Source organism: Centroberyx gerrardi, chromosome 12 (assembly GCF_048128805.1).
Source record: "Centroberyx gerrardi isolate f3 chromosome 12, fCenGer3.hap1.cur.20231027, whole genome shotgun sequence".
NCBI classification, from domain to species: Eukaryota; Metazoa; Chordata; class Actinopteri; order Beryciformes; family Berycidae; genus Centroberyx; species Centroberyx gerrardi.
In genome coordinates, this window is record NC_136008.1 from 27,557,287 (window position 1) to 27,571,163 (window position 13,877).

The 13,877-nt window shown below is 43.6% G+C and overlaps 2 protein-coding genes across 2 annotated transcripts in view; both read right to left on the reverse strand.

Moving 5' to 3' along the window:
* The window catches only part of sox4b (SRY-box transcription factor 4b), a 416,166-nt gene that overhangs the window by 303,105 nt on the left and 99,184 nt on the right, over positions 1–13,877 (reverse strand). The window lies entirely within an intron of this gene.
* cdkal1 (CDK5 regulatory subunit associated protein 1-like 1) overlaps positions 1–13,877 on the reverse strand; it is a 295,881-nt gene that overhangs the window by 188,970 nt on the left and 93,034 nt on the right. Inside the window, exon 7 of the mRNA XM_071913088.2 lies at positions 9,652–9,772. Within this exon, the coding sequence (XP_071769189.1) occupies positions 9,652–9,772 (121 nt within the window). The remainder of the gene's footprint in view (positions 1–9,651; positions 9,773–13,877) is intronic.

Consider the following 13,877-nt stretch of genomic DNA (forward strand, 5'->3'; position numbering starts at 1 on the left):
GGACCCACGGATACCCAGACACTCTATCCCTGTCTCCTCGAGCTCATGCAATCACACGGTCACTCTCACGCATGCAACACACAAACAGGGATAAAGACACAGCCAGGGACCACAAACACACAGACGCACGCAAAGAAGGACGCACACAGTCCTCCGTCCCAGAGGCCCTGGGGAAGCTGTCAAGAGAACAAATGTCTCCTCTGTAGACTCTCTGACAGCACAACACATCTGACCATTTCATTACTCTGCTCACAGGGGGAAATCTATACCGTTAGTAGGAAATTCATCCTCAAAGCACCTGCACTGATAAAGTTCCCTGACAACGATGAAGACATGAGAACGAGGAGAAAGAAAGCTAGAGGAAAGAAAGACTTTAAAAATGTATAAACTTCTTGATCGATCCAACTCGATGGATACAAGCCGTCTTCGATTTTCTGAATATTTGTTTAATATAATGTTTGCAAAAGTGGAACTTTTTTTCTGTTACTGCACTGTGTGTGTTGCCTTCCTGACCCCGCTGTCACACCGTTTCACAGGCTCCACAACAAAAGTGGGAAAAACACACTCGTAAAAAAGGAGCAGCTTTGCCTATAACTGCGCCCTCCTCTCCCTCCCCGCAGCCGGGGCGACCCGGGCGTACCGCTGCTACACGCCAAAAAGGAAGCGGCTCACAATTCTTTCATTTTCTATGGTATTTTTAGCTAAAAATCTGTGGAAAACCTGAATTCTGAGGACCGTTTCCTTTCCTTTTTAAAGTTAAAGTATCCGCGCGTTCCCTTTTTGACCTCGCCGCATAGCGCAGGGACACGCAACAGTGACACGTTAGGGTGATAAGATGCTATTGTTTCAACCTCTCTGTACCCGCTGGGAACCAGGCTGCAGCTTTAAGGCCGAGCTGGAAGCCCCAGCAGCAGGTCTGTCCAGGCTGATTGTGTCCCTGTGCATCTAGACATCCGGGACTCCAAATCTACTTCTCTCTCTGCAGGCCGTGGACAAACAGGGACGTTGCGGTTCGGTCCCGATGTTTAACACTCTTGTACGTAAAGGTCAGCGGCGCGGTTGATAAGACCTATTGTTCCACTGTGTTGGCGTGGAGCATGCGTGTCGGAGCGGTGGCAGCCAAATCGCTGAGGAAACAGAGGGCCGACGCACTGGGGGCCCGTCGGCTAGCGCGAACACAATGCACAAACACACACACACCTTTCTCAGAGTGACTGCTGTGTGTAGCGTTGTTGTAGTGTGTGTGTGTGTTATGCCGCAGTCATTATTAGTGATCGCACTGACGGAGGCTCAGGCAGAGAGAATGGTCGGTGGGAAATGAGCCAATAACCTGTTTCAATCCTCTTCTGTTTGTTGCCAGAAATACAAATATTATCGAGTAGAACAGAAAGAGACACAGAGAGAAATGTGATTAGAGAACAAACAGTGTAAGTAAACAGACACCCACAGTCGGGTGTCATTATCCATTTTTAAAGGTATTAACGTTCCATTCAAAACTGTAACAATGGCTACAGCATAACGTCAAACCCAACATGGCTTAATAGCCAGATTAAATTAGGTTTCTGTTAAGGAGACGAATAGTTCGCTGCAAGGTTTTAACTTGCTATGAAAAAATGAAAAAGATAATGGCGTGCGGGTGGCAATAACTTTTAGTGTTGACAGGTGAAAAAAATAAATAAATAAAAGCAATCAGGAGGAATGAAAAGAAGGAGGTAAACAAAGGAAAGAGGATAAAAGGTGTTTATTTGTCCTAAATACTGTATGGGCTCCAAGGTTAACTTTTATCCGCCCTGGATAAATCGTTTCTATGGGGCCGGTTAATTGCTGACTTACTGGCCCCAAAGAATTTGCTACAGAGGAGTGGGAATTTCTTTGGGGCCAATAAGTCGGCAATTAACTGGCCCCAAAGAAACGACTTAAAGTAAGGGAGCCTAAGGGGGCGGCCACACTGCTGCGTTGTGTCTGTCCATTTAAGTTCATTTCTGAGCTGTCCGTTGGCTGCTGACACGTCTGTCTGTCAGATTTCCATCCGTTTTGAGAGACGGAAAGTTCGGCCCAGTTGAACCTTATGTGGACGGACGGATTCGTCACTATCCGTTTAGTCAAATAGAGGCCACGTTTCTACGTTAGGCGGTACTGAGACAATACAGTGTCAGAATGTTTGTTGGGGAGTCAGGGCTGCCGGCTCTGCAATCACACATCAAGGCAGCAGTCGGCCTGTCAGCAAGGCTTCACTCAAGTGGTGAACAAAGCTCTCAATCCAGGGATAAACAAGTTCAGTACCCTCTGCGTCATCCCGTCTGGAGTTTACTATGATGAAGTTAGTTATCGGGTCGGGGTTAGAGCACAGCATCATCAATACCTGGCTTAGGCATGTTGCAATGACAGTAATAAAGATTACAAGTGCCAAAAAATGTGTCTGGATAGAGAGATGGGGAATGGACAGATAATGAAATGAAATGAGCTGTGAGTAACTGTGGAACAAAAAAACACTGTTTCTCTTTCAAAGGCCCGAAGACTAATGACAATGGCGCTCACAAACACACACAGAGACTTAACGACCCATTGAGTGACTGAGTGGCTGTAAATGCCTTGTTTATGATGCTGAAGCATCACGACTCAACTCGCTCACAAAAGGGCTTTTACTGTCGCTGACAACAGACGTACATATAGATATGCACACAGCGAGAAGGGAGCCTTTTACAATCTCTTGCAGCCCTAGGCTAAATGCATAAACACACACATACACACGCACACACCAGCTTTCCTAATAGCGTTGAGCATGCTAAAACTGTTATCTGGGACGTATCAGTACAAGACAGAGCGTTAAAAAGACACAGTGTAGTCTTTTTCCAGCGCGCCGCTGTGTGAAGAATGAACTCCGCCCTTGGGCTAATCTGTCTGCGTGGAGAAACTGTTGAAGGAATAACGTAATAAACAATCCCAAAATAAACGCTGGAGTTCGGATCTTCTTGCCACCGCTTACAGAGCACAAGCTCTGTAAGCGGCAGCTGCTGGAGTCGAGACCAGAGTGTGTGTAGGGGGGATTTCAAAACAAATAGTATTTATTATTTAATTTATTGTTTGGCTGATTGATTGAAGGCCAATTAGAACTTAAATTAACCTGAAATCTGTAATTGGTGGAGGTTTGCACTTTAGAATGAAGTGTAAGACTCACTGGATTTAAGATTTAAAAAGCTATATTTCATTTCATTCAAGACTGTATTCAAGACCTTTAAAAGACACCCGGTCTATGGAGCTGAAAAGAAATGCTTTTTGCCGATTCAATATTGTATTTTGTAGTATCAATGTCACATGGAGGCTTTGACTGGAAGAAATCAAGGCAGCCACCTCACGATAACTAAGAAAATGTCCTTTATTCTACTTTTGGTCATTGTGGACATGAAATTTCTGCAATCCAGGAAGACAGCGTTCAAAATTACAATTATTCCATCATGATTCTGGTAAATCTGTTAGTAATTCCAGCTATTCAATCATATTATTTGGGCATATTGCTACACATTCTTCAGCTAGTGTTCCCTCTCTACCATTCAATATGCAAACAGCAGTGACAAGCTTCTTTAGTTACCTTGTAGCGCTGCAGATCCCAACTATGACTGGAGCTTTATTTGAATCAAAACTTGTTTTAATGTCAGACTCCCAAACTCCCATATAAAAGCCTTGATCTTGATTGATCCTCTCTGGTTTTAGCACTTTTTGTGTCCCTTCCGCTTAACAAGCCCTGTTCATTGTCCTGACAGTCGATGTCCCTGGGAGGACGTAGCAAAGCTATTGGAATGTCTGTTCATCAGGGCGGAAAATCAAGGCCAGAAAAATGTGATTTCAAAAATATATAAAAAAAAAGATTAGTTCAATTCAAACAGGTTCTAGCACTATTCACCAAAGTTTAAAACATTCACAACCTATTATGAAAAACGTGAAACTAATAAATGTATTCACATTGATTCCCTTTCATTGAATTTGTTCAAATATTCCATGTTCATAAATGACAGGAGTTCAGGGTGGAGGTGGCTGACAGTGGACGTCTGCTTCTACATCTAATATTTCATAAAGCCAAAGGACATTTTGCATTTCATTAAAGGTTGTTAGTCTGTGATTGTAATAAAAGAGAGGGAAAAAAATACCAATTAACTTCACTTTTAACTTTTAAAATGTGTATCAATAGTTAGTAAATAGAGTGAATGGGTCAATCAGGGTGAGAGTAAAAACGAAAGCCTCTTCAATCTAATGAAACAAACATTTAGCCAGTAGTGGTTAATGTTGGCGACAGCTGTGGTAAAATTGGGCCTTTAAAGACAGAATCAGGTTTTCCTATTCCAGTGTCAAGAGAGAATTCAACATAGCTGCGCTAATGGCAAGGGAGAAACCGAGCAATGTCCCTTTAAAACATAGCCGGGGGGCATCAGAGGACTCCAGCCAGGCTGTGTTGAATTACTGTATTTTCTAATGGGGATAAAATTAACTTGGTGGGGGAAAAGGGAAAAAAAGCCAATCTAATTTGGATTTAATAGGTGTAAATGAAATTAATATGCAACCTAATGAAACTAATATTGTGAATCAATTTGAAAGTGAAATTGAATTTTCATAGGTAGTCCCAGGTGCCGCGCCGCGCCAGGCTGTTGTTGGGATTTGAACTAATAAAGTGGAGGGGATGGTAGTAGTTTCCCCTCTGATTACCCAGAGTGAAATGACTTGGAGCCGAGGTAGGGCCAAGAGGGTTTCGTTTGGCGGTGTGAATGTGGGGACTTTGACTGTTTATAGAAGTCAAAGAGGGGGGGAAAGTTTGAGGGTTTATTTTTGTTCCATAAAAACACTTTGGGGCATCGGAGTAGCCCCGACGCTGACGACCACACACTCGCCATGTTGTGAGACCGAATCCAACTCTCCAATGCTGCAGGGGGAAAAGAAAGATCCTATAACAAAAATTAAAGAACAAAAATGTGGTAGAAAGAGTCTTTAAGAGCATCTGAGACTGTGCTCCTATGCTTCTATGGCTGTTGAGGAGGTTCAGAAGTTCAGAAATAGTGTATCTAGAGGTTTCAGAGGGTCAAATTAAGACTATTTAAGACATTTTTAATGCTACCTGGAATTGAATTTAATACCAACTTAACAATGCTACAAAAAGCTGCCAAAAACAGCCTATTCCAAATGAACATGCCCTGTGGATGTTCTGAATGATGTTAAGGCCAGTTTAAGAAAATGGATACCAGAAAAACTGTTTACAGAAACGATGTCCAGCTGTTGATTATGTTATTAAAGCAGATGCAATAAAAACAGGACGTGTCACATGTTGTATTAACTCTGCTGTGCTTTAAAAACCTGGGTGCACCTCACTAAATATCACCGAATGTAAACAATCTGTCAATACTACAATTTCATTAAATTAAAAAGAGTCTCAATGAAAAAGAAACCTGTCATTACATCGTGGGGACAAAATAAGAAGTCTGATAACTATATTTAAGACGTTTGAACACTTCATGGCCTTTAACTTAGATAATATACAATTTTTTTCAGACTTTTTAAGGAGAAAGGACATTCACCCTGCAGCACGATGTCAGTCTGACATTTGGTTGGAAAACACACACGGGCTGCCAAAGACAGAAAAAGAGAGAGAGAGAATGGGTGAATGCAACCCGCGTGTACACACACATAAAAGCAGACAAATTGCCGAGGAGACATCAAAAGGGCCAGTGCATACAACACACACATACACACACACACACAAATTAATAGCTTAAAAATCTTCTCTTCTGACGCAGTTTTGAGGACAGAGCAAGTAGTGTGGAGCGAGGATAATCGCAACTGATACTGTGTGTGTGTGTGTGTGTGTGTGTGTCTGTCTGTGTGTGTGTCTATGTGTCTATGTGTCGGACAAAGACCTCTCTGTTTCACCGGCTGACAAATGTCACTGATGATGTCACTACTACCTCAGAGGAATATTTAAAACAGATTCTTCAATAACACCACACACACACACACACACACTCTCTCTCTCTCTCTCTCTCTCTCTCTCCCTCTCCCTCCCTCACACACACAACCATGTTAAATCAATGACGGCAGCAAAAGCGACCCACTTCAACTTACTGTCCCAACACTTAGACTTTTGACAGTAGCTCAAAGAAAACCCCAGAAAAAATAACACACACACACGCAAATTGAACGTGGACTTCCAGTAACACCAGTGTTATTCTGGGGAAAATGTCAACAAACGGACTGACCCAGTCAACAGGTTCATGTAATCCCCGCATCTCCTAAAAAGAGCTCCAGTGAAAACAGTACAAAAAAAAAAAAAACGAGGGGATTTATTTAAAAAGCCGGCCTGAGCCCTGTGAAAAACAACAACTAGTTCATTTGGATCAGAAACGGACCCCCTGCAGGAGGAGGGCTGGCGAGGGACTGACATCTGCACACACTCACATACGCAAACATACTGCAGTACAGACACACACACACACACACAAAGGTAGACATGCACAAACACACACACACACAGGCTGGAAGGCACACAAAAGACAGAGAAACATGCAGATGAGCAGGTAAACATACAAACTATTCACACTGATGTTGAGAGAGAGAGAGAGAGAGAGGGAGGGAGAGAGAGAGAGAGAGGGGGGGGGTTGCACTGTTTGGCTGGGTGGTTCATAAGACTTTCTCCCTCTTTTTCTGTCTCTCTAACACACACACACACACACAAACACACTCTTTCACTCACTAACAGAGAGAGAGAGAGAGAGAGAGAGAGTGAGAGAGAGAGAGAGAGTGTGCGGTACCTGATGCAGCTACTCATAACCAACAAGACAGCACCAGAGGGAAAGGTCAAGGCAAGTTTAGCAGCTCAAAACTGGCCAAAGGTCAGTGTGTATGTGTGTCCAGTGCTACGCTATAGCTGAACCACGGCGAGAACAGCAGGACCGTTTGTACTTGCTGGAATCCACACACACACACACACACACACTCACACAGTTGTCTCTGTTCTTCCAGCAGGATTAGATGAGGCGTAGTCTAAGAAGCTTTAGCCAGGAATAAAGACTACTGAGCTCTAAAGACCAGAAACATCTGTACAAAGAGACAGTCAACTGTTTGGGAAAACACTCGGCGGTTCCTTTGGGTTAAAGCCGGGAGCGACCGCTACAGTAGAAGTTCAGCAAAATTTACCGGTGTGTATTTGGGAGTGGGATCTGATGTGAATCTCTGTCAGTTCAATATAGCACATTTGTATTTATGGCGAGTGCTTTGACCTGATAAAGACCACATTGGATTGAAACGTTAAAAAGTTGTTGATGGATTTAAAAGTGTGCTGAATTCAGTCTCTACTCTTCTACTGTGACTTACTCTACACCTTGATGAGGGAACGATGCACGTTTAGTTGTACAAAGTCAATTTGACAGGCGCGTCCACCTAAGCTAGTGCTGGATAAGCGATTTGCGCTCTCTGTTACCGGTGTTTTCCGAGCGCTGCGGCCCAGATCCCCGTCGTGTTAAGCAAAACACTGTAGCTGTGGAAGAGAGGGGGAAGCGATGCCAGGAAAAGGCCAGAACAATAACAGACGTTTGGCGTTAGCCGTGACCGGGCTTGGCTGCGGGTCAGGTAACGGACCTGGGAGTTTGACTCGGATGTTTTATGCGCCGCATCAGAAATCATTCATCTACTGTATACTGACAAATTTGATGAGCTTATTGGAAAGGCTGAAATCCTGACAGTATCCAATAATGAACCTCATGCCAGAGGTACCACAGGAGATTTTAAGACTTTATATTGTGTGTGTGTGTGTGTGTGTGTGTGTGTGTGTGTGTGTGTGTGTGTGTGTGTGTGCGTGTGTGTGTAAAATACCAGTCAGAGGGCTCAGATGTCTGACCTAGATCTGACAAATCCAAAAATAAACAACTGTGCATTGAATTACGATGCTGCGTGCCAACATAACTGATTTGAGCCAAAATAATCATCAAACAATCCAACAGTGATTCTCAATATAGACAAAAGATAATCTTGTCATTTCTCAATCATACAATTTCTCTCATTTTGTAGATGGGGATATCGCGAAAGAAAACTTGCCAGGTAGACAAAAATGAAACGTGGGAGCTGGGTTTTTTGCCTCTAATGGGCTTTACTGATTCTGTCTGATCTGTTTTCTCATTCAAAGAGAGGTCCTACAAAATACAATAGTTATGTTTCCATCAAATTGTGAAGCACATTTTACATACGCTCTTCAAAACGAGCGCTGGGTTTGAATCTGAATGTCAAAAAAGCTGTAAATAGAGTAGTAAAGTAAGTAAAAAGCCTTATGTCATGCTTTTATCCACAGAAAAAGACGAAATGCATTTTTACATTGTACTGTATGTGTACCTTTAACCGCTGTATAATAGCCATAATATATTTGAGGATGTTATTTTTTACTGTGATTATGGGAACTTCGGTGATGCTGACAGCACACAGCTGCATGTCATATCTACTGCATTGTACCCAAAATAACCATAAAAATCTATTCCAGTATTACAGCTGTAATAAACAATAGGTCTGGATCTGAGAACAGGTCACGGCCCTCTTACTGGTGGGTCACCATGTGACAGGAGCAAAAACATGACTGCCATTAGCCTGAAAAGCCCAGGAAACCAGATAAAGTTGAAGACAAAAGGCAATGTACACAGAGCAGGCATGCTGTATAGTGAGAGGATTTAACGCCTATAGATTTGGTGTGGTCATTAGCAGCAGAGCAAGCTTGTTTCTTGTTTCTTTGACAGTAATGCAGAAGTTTAAGGTCAAAGGACCAACACTGAGAAGAAGAATTCGACAAAGCAGGCTTGCTGGTCTTGTAGGACACGACTTGTTTACTTCCTCACATTGTGAGTCGAGCCAATAATGTATGGACCTTGAAGAGATGCGGGAAGATGATTGATGGATTATCATCAGCGGAGGCCCGGCACAGTGGAATTAGTCCGTCGTAACCCTTTTAACTAGCCCGCTGAGAATAGAGCGCACGGGCTGCCACAGACACACAGATCTGTAAACAACATAAAATTAGCCCATAAAATGGAGCTGTTTGTGTGTGTGTGTGTGTGTGTGTGTGTGTGTGTGTGTGTCTGTGTGTGTCTCTGTGTGTGTACATGTACATACAAGTGGTCATGTCTCTCTGTGTTTAAACAAGCAGTGACAAACAACTAGAAAAAAATAAAGATAAAAAGAGTTAGGATATCTAGAAGAGACAGTCCTCTCTCTCTCTCCTTTCATGAATGAAGTCAAATGGAAGGTGAGACAAAGGGCTTGACACTTGTTGGCTCTCTGATACATTCACATCTGAATAACAAATAGTATACGCACACACACACGCACGCACACACACACACACACACACACACACACACACACACACACACACACACACACACATACTCCAAGCAAGCCATGTGAAATTGATACAATCAGAAGCACAGAGGGGCTCTGCTTAAGTGGCTGTGCAAGGAGAAAGAGAGGACACACACACACACACACACACACAAACACACACACACACACACACATCACCTCTGTCATCTACAATGATGGCAGGGAAGCAGGAAAGAAATTGAATTCATAGGTATAGCTGAATATTTTATGAGTGGTGTGTGTGTGTGTGTGTGTGTGTGTGTGCCCTACCCGGTGTTGATGGAGATGATTTCGATGAGAGGGTTCTTTCTGATCTTGGGCAGGTCCAGTCTGGCTCCTCCCAGCCTGCGGCCTCCATTTTTCTTCTGGCCCAACAGACGAACTGAGTGGCCTGAAAATGACAAAAAAAAAAAACGTCACTTCACTTGACATTGCATGTGTGGAAGAGAAGAAGTAACTGTCAATTTCCCTTGCCATCTACATCTGGGGACCCTTTTTTGAAGCATTCAGACAAACACACACACCTGCAGGCATGGGAGACACACACACACACATACATACACACACAGAGGTGGATGCTCAGGCATAGGCATTTTCATTAAATTGAATACATTATAGTAGCATTGTTTGGTGTGCAAAAACCTCGATTCCACTGCTCAGGAGGAGAAACAATTGGAGGACTGGATTATTCCATTGCTGGCGGGGACAAAAGAGAGAAAACAGAGAGAGAGAGAGAGAGAGAGAGAAAGAGAGAGAGAGAGAGAGAGAGAGAGAGAGAGAGAGACAGAGAGACAGAGAGAGAGAGAGATTTGCACTGTTTGGCTGGTTGGTTCATAGGACTTTCTCCCTCGTTTTCTGTCTCTCTAACACACACACACACACACACACACACACACACAGTCTTTCACCCACAAACACAATACACATTCCCATTGGGCAGTATCCACCTCTAGATAGCCAAATAAACCACATCCATCTAATCAGTATGACGTTACTGGGACCCTACTGAACGGGACGGAGCAGGATATTGAAGCGCAGCAGATGATCAGAGCGGACACGATGTGGTTAAGTTATGGTGAAAGAAATGAATAGGCCTTCTAGCTGTGTAGGAAATGGAGGGACGGGCCTGCAGCTGGCATCAGGCGTTTCTCAAATCAATAAAGGACTTAAAACATGGCGGGAAAACTCAATATGGGCACTGGGGTAAGAGCTTGCTATTCTATGCTGCTGAGGGGGCATTTGAAGTATGTAAGGACAGAGAATAAGTATTTTACTAGATCTTTTACCAATAGCGCACCAATACCATTTTTAAATCACATCAGGTAAAAGAAGCAAATTCTCCTTCACAGCTGAGAACGAGCTAATAGCCGGCGATGTCCGGGCTTTGGTGTGCGGAGACGGGATATACTCGTCCCTCCATCCATCCCTCCTTCCCCAGCCGGCTAATAGGCTGTGATGTAGCGGCTGGAGGTGTGCGAGACGGAGGCGCTGAGGGGTGGAATTGTCTTCCTGTTTTCATCCCCTTTACACGGGTCTCTGGGGAGGGTGGGCTCAGCGCAGGAAGCGGGGCCTATCGATTGGTAGATAAAAATGACAATCTGCCCCAGCGGAGGACAAAGAGCCAATCGGCGAGGCGTGACCGGTTGTAATATCCCGGTACAAGCGGGGAAATGAGAAAACTTCCCCCATGGAAAGCAGCTGGGACTCGGCCGTCCCTTTCGCCTGGCTAGCTGGCCGTCCGGCCATCAGCCACCGGCCGAGGAACGACGCGGAACACAACTGAGGTTTCGTGCCCGCTCAATCATCCTTTCATCTGTCTATCTAACTATCCCTCCACCTGTTGATTCTTCCATCAATCCATCCATATATGAGCCCTTCTTTTAACAGTTTGGTCATGAGTCCACCAGCACCTAAACTGACACTGGACAGGAATATTTAGATGTTCCTTTAACCGTTTTATCAAAAATTCACTCAACAAGCGTTTTGCATGAGAGAGAAGAAAAGAAAGTAAAGGAAAGAGCGAAAGATGACCTGAGAGACGAGATGTACAGTGGATATGAAAAGTCTACATACCCTATCAATTTTGCTAGATTTTAATACCTCCTATACATGAGGTGCAGTTCGTGAGGTGTAATTTCACTCTCTTTACACTAAAAAAATAGAAAAACGCATACTAGTTCGGCTTTGGCTTGTTGGTGCAAGATTCCTGCAAATTCAATTTTGAAAGTCAATATATTTCCAGACCCCAAATTGTTGACATTAACCATTTGTCGCTCATTATTTCATGTTTTTGGCTATGGGGAAATAATATTACTAATACTTAGTGGCATACACAGACTTTGTCCGGGGAAAGTAAGTGGTAGGTTTCCAGATGTTTTTCCAAACTCATGATTTTGAGGTTATACATTCTTATAAAACCTGGAAATTGTCAAAGTAATTTCCCATATTCTGTATGTATGCACTTTTTGAATCTTTCTCAAACTGCAGAGGAACCCTGTCAGTGTGATTGCCACCCAAGAATCAAGAAATAATCTCACTATCAGCATGAAATCGCTCCAGGAGTGTACTCAAAGCCAAATTCAATTTCTGGGCCTGAGTAAAATATCTAACTCGGATTACTGTAGAAAACAAGAGAATGGTGCTCTATTTGTCATCTCAATTACAGTTTAGAGGGGCCAACTGCTGTGGTGGGCAACCCCCATACACACACACACACACAAAACACAAATATACCACATTTTCTTCGCTTTCTGCCCTCCTCCTCCTCCTCTCTTTCCCCAATCTCTCCTTCCTTTGTTCTCCTCTCTCTCCTTCATAAATGCGAGCTGACATAAATCCTTCCAGCCACTCATAATGGCCCATTATAACATGCTGGAGAGGAGGGAGGAGGGAGGGGAAAGCATGGATAGATGGATGGATGGAAAGGTGGATAGACGGATGGTTGGTTGGAGGATGATAGGAAAAAAAAAATGCATCACAGATGAAAGATGCCAAAGATGGATGGATGGAGAGATGGATGGGGCTAAAAGGATGACCTGTTGACCTGTGTGTGATGTCTCATAAGTGGCGGGGCTTGTTGTTGTAAAGCAGCGGGCGGGATGGGGGGATGGGGGGCATGGAGGAACGAAGGGACGGAGGTGGCAGATGAGAAGGACAGGACACGGGAGGGGGGTAACGCTTGTCGTTTATCCTCTCAATATGGAAGGATGCGCGATGTATGATTGCAGTTTATTTTCTTTCTTCGCAAATGACAGCCAGTGCAATTTCTAGGGAAAATAGCTCACATTGCGTGTCAATTTTATTATTGGACCACCCTGCACTGTCAATTAAAGTAAACATTTAAGGAAAAGACTTTAAAACCTCAGCATGCGGTTGTCACCTCCAAATTAGAAGTCATTCTCCACTGAAATCTAATATTTAAAATACCTCCAGCTGACTCAAAATGTATTTAAATGCATTGACTTGTCTCCCGCTACCTCTTCTTCGTCTCCTCTTATTCCTCACCGCCTCTTTCTCCCCTTCCTCCTCCTCCGGGATCATTTCAGCGTCGACACAAGCAAACAGTTTATGTTTATCCTGGTGAAATATGGATCACGGGGTTATATGGAAGCCTTATAGCCTCTGATCTGTACCTAAGTAGATACATTAGCCTGCCTAACCCCTTCTACCACCTCTCTTTCATTCTCTCTGTCACACACACACACGCGGCACATCTAAATTGCTTCCAAAAGATAAAAGAATCTCAGGTGAAATAGTGTCATCCGAGGCTATCGTCTCAGCCAGGGAAGATCAATATCGGAGGGCCAATAAAGAAATTGAGACATCCAAACTGTCCCATAAAGAAAGAGGCACACCAGCTTTTTATTAATGGTGCAAAGATCACTTCAGTGGAAGAGTCAAAGCATGAATAGCGTGAATAAAACCTATTTTGTAGCCTTTGTGCGAGCTTTCCTGATATAAATTTACCAATATTTTGGGGGTATCCTGTCTTTGAATGATGATTTATTAGTTTGTGGTGGCTACTTGTATCAGACTGGAAAATGCGTGCAGTTATTTGCTAATGGAATGGAACTAACAGACATCATTACCATTTCAAAGCATGAATCCCATGAATAACCCGGAGATGAAAAGCTATTGAATGCTACAAGAGCTGAATCTGTTCTTGTGTGCCGGTTGTTACGCGTCGCTAATAGACATCAAATCTGGCCGGGCGGTCTTGTAAACATGTTTATTCACATGTGTGTCGTTATTGACTTTTTTTCCACGCATCCGCCAGCGGACGCAGAATACGAGATAAAGCCAAAGCTGTGGTTATTAGCAAGAAAACCCTCTTAGTTCTGGGCACAGTTAACAAAAGTACAGGGCAGCGGTTTCAGATAAGTGGGCTAGTGACACCCTCCCACCCTCCCACCCACCCCCCCCCCACACCCCTTCACTGTAGCCGTGTTAATGTGCATATAACTGTATGATTGTGAAGCAGGGCGCTGCTGGAAAAG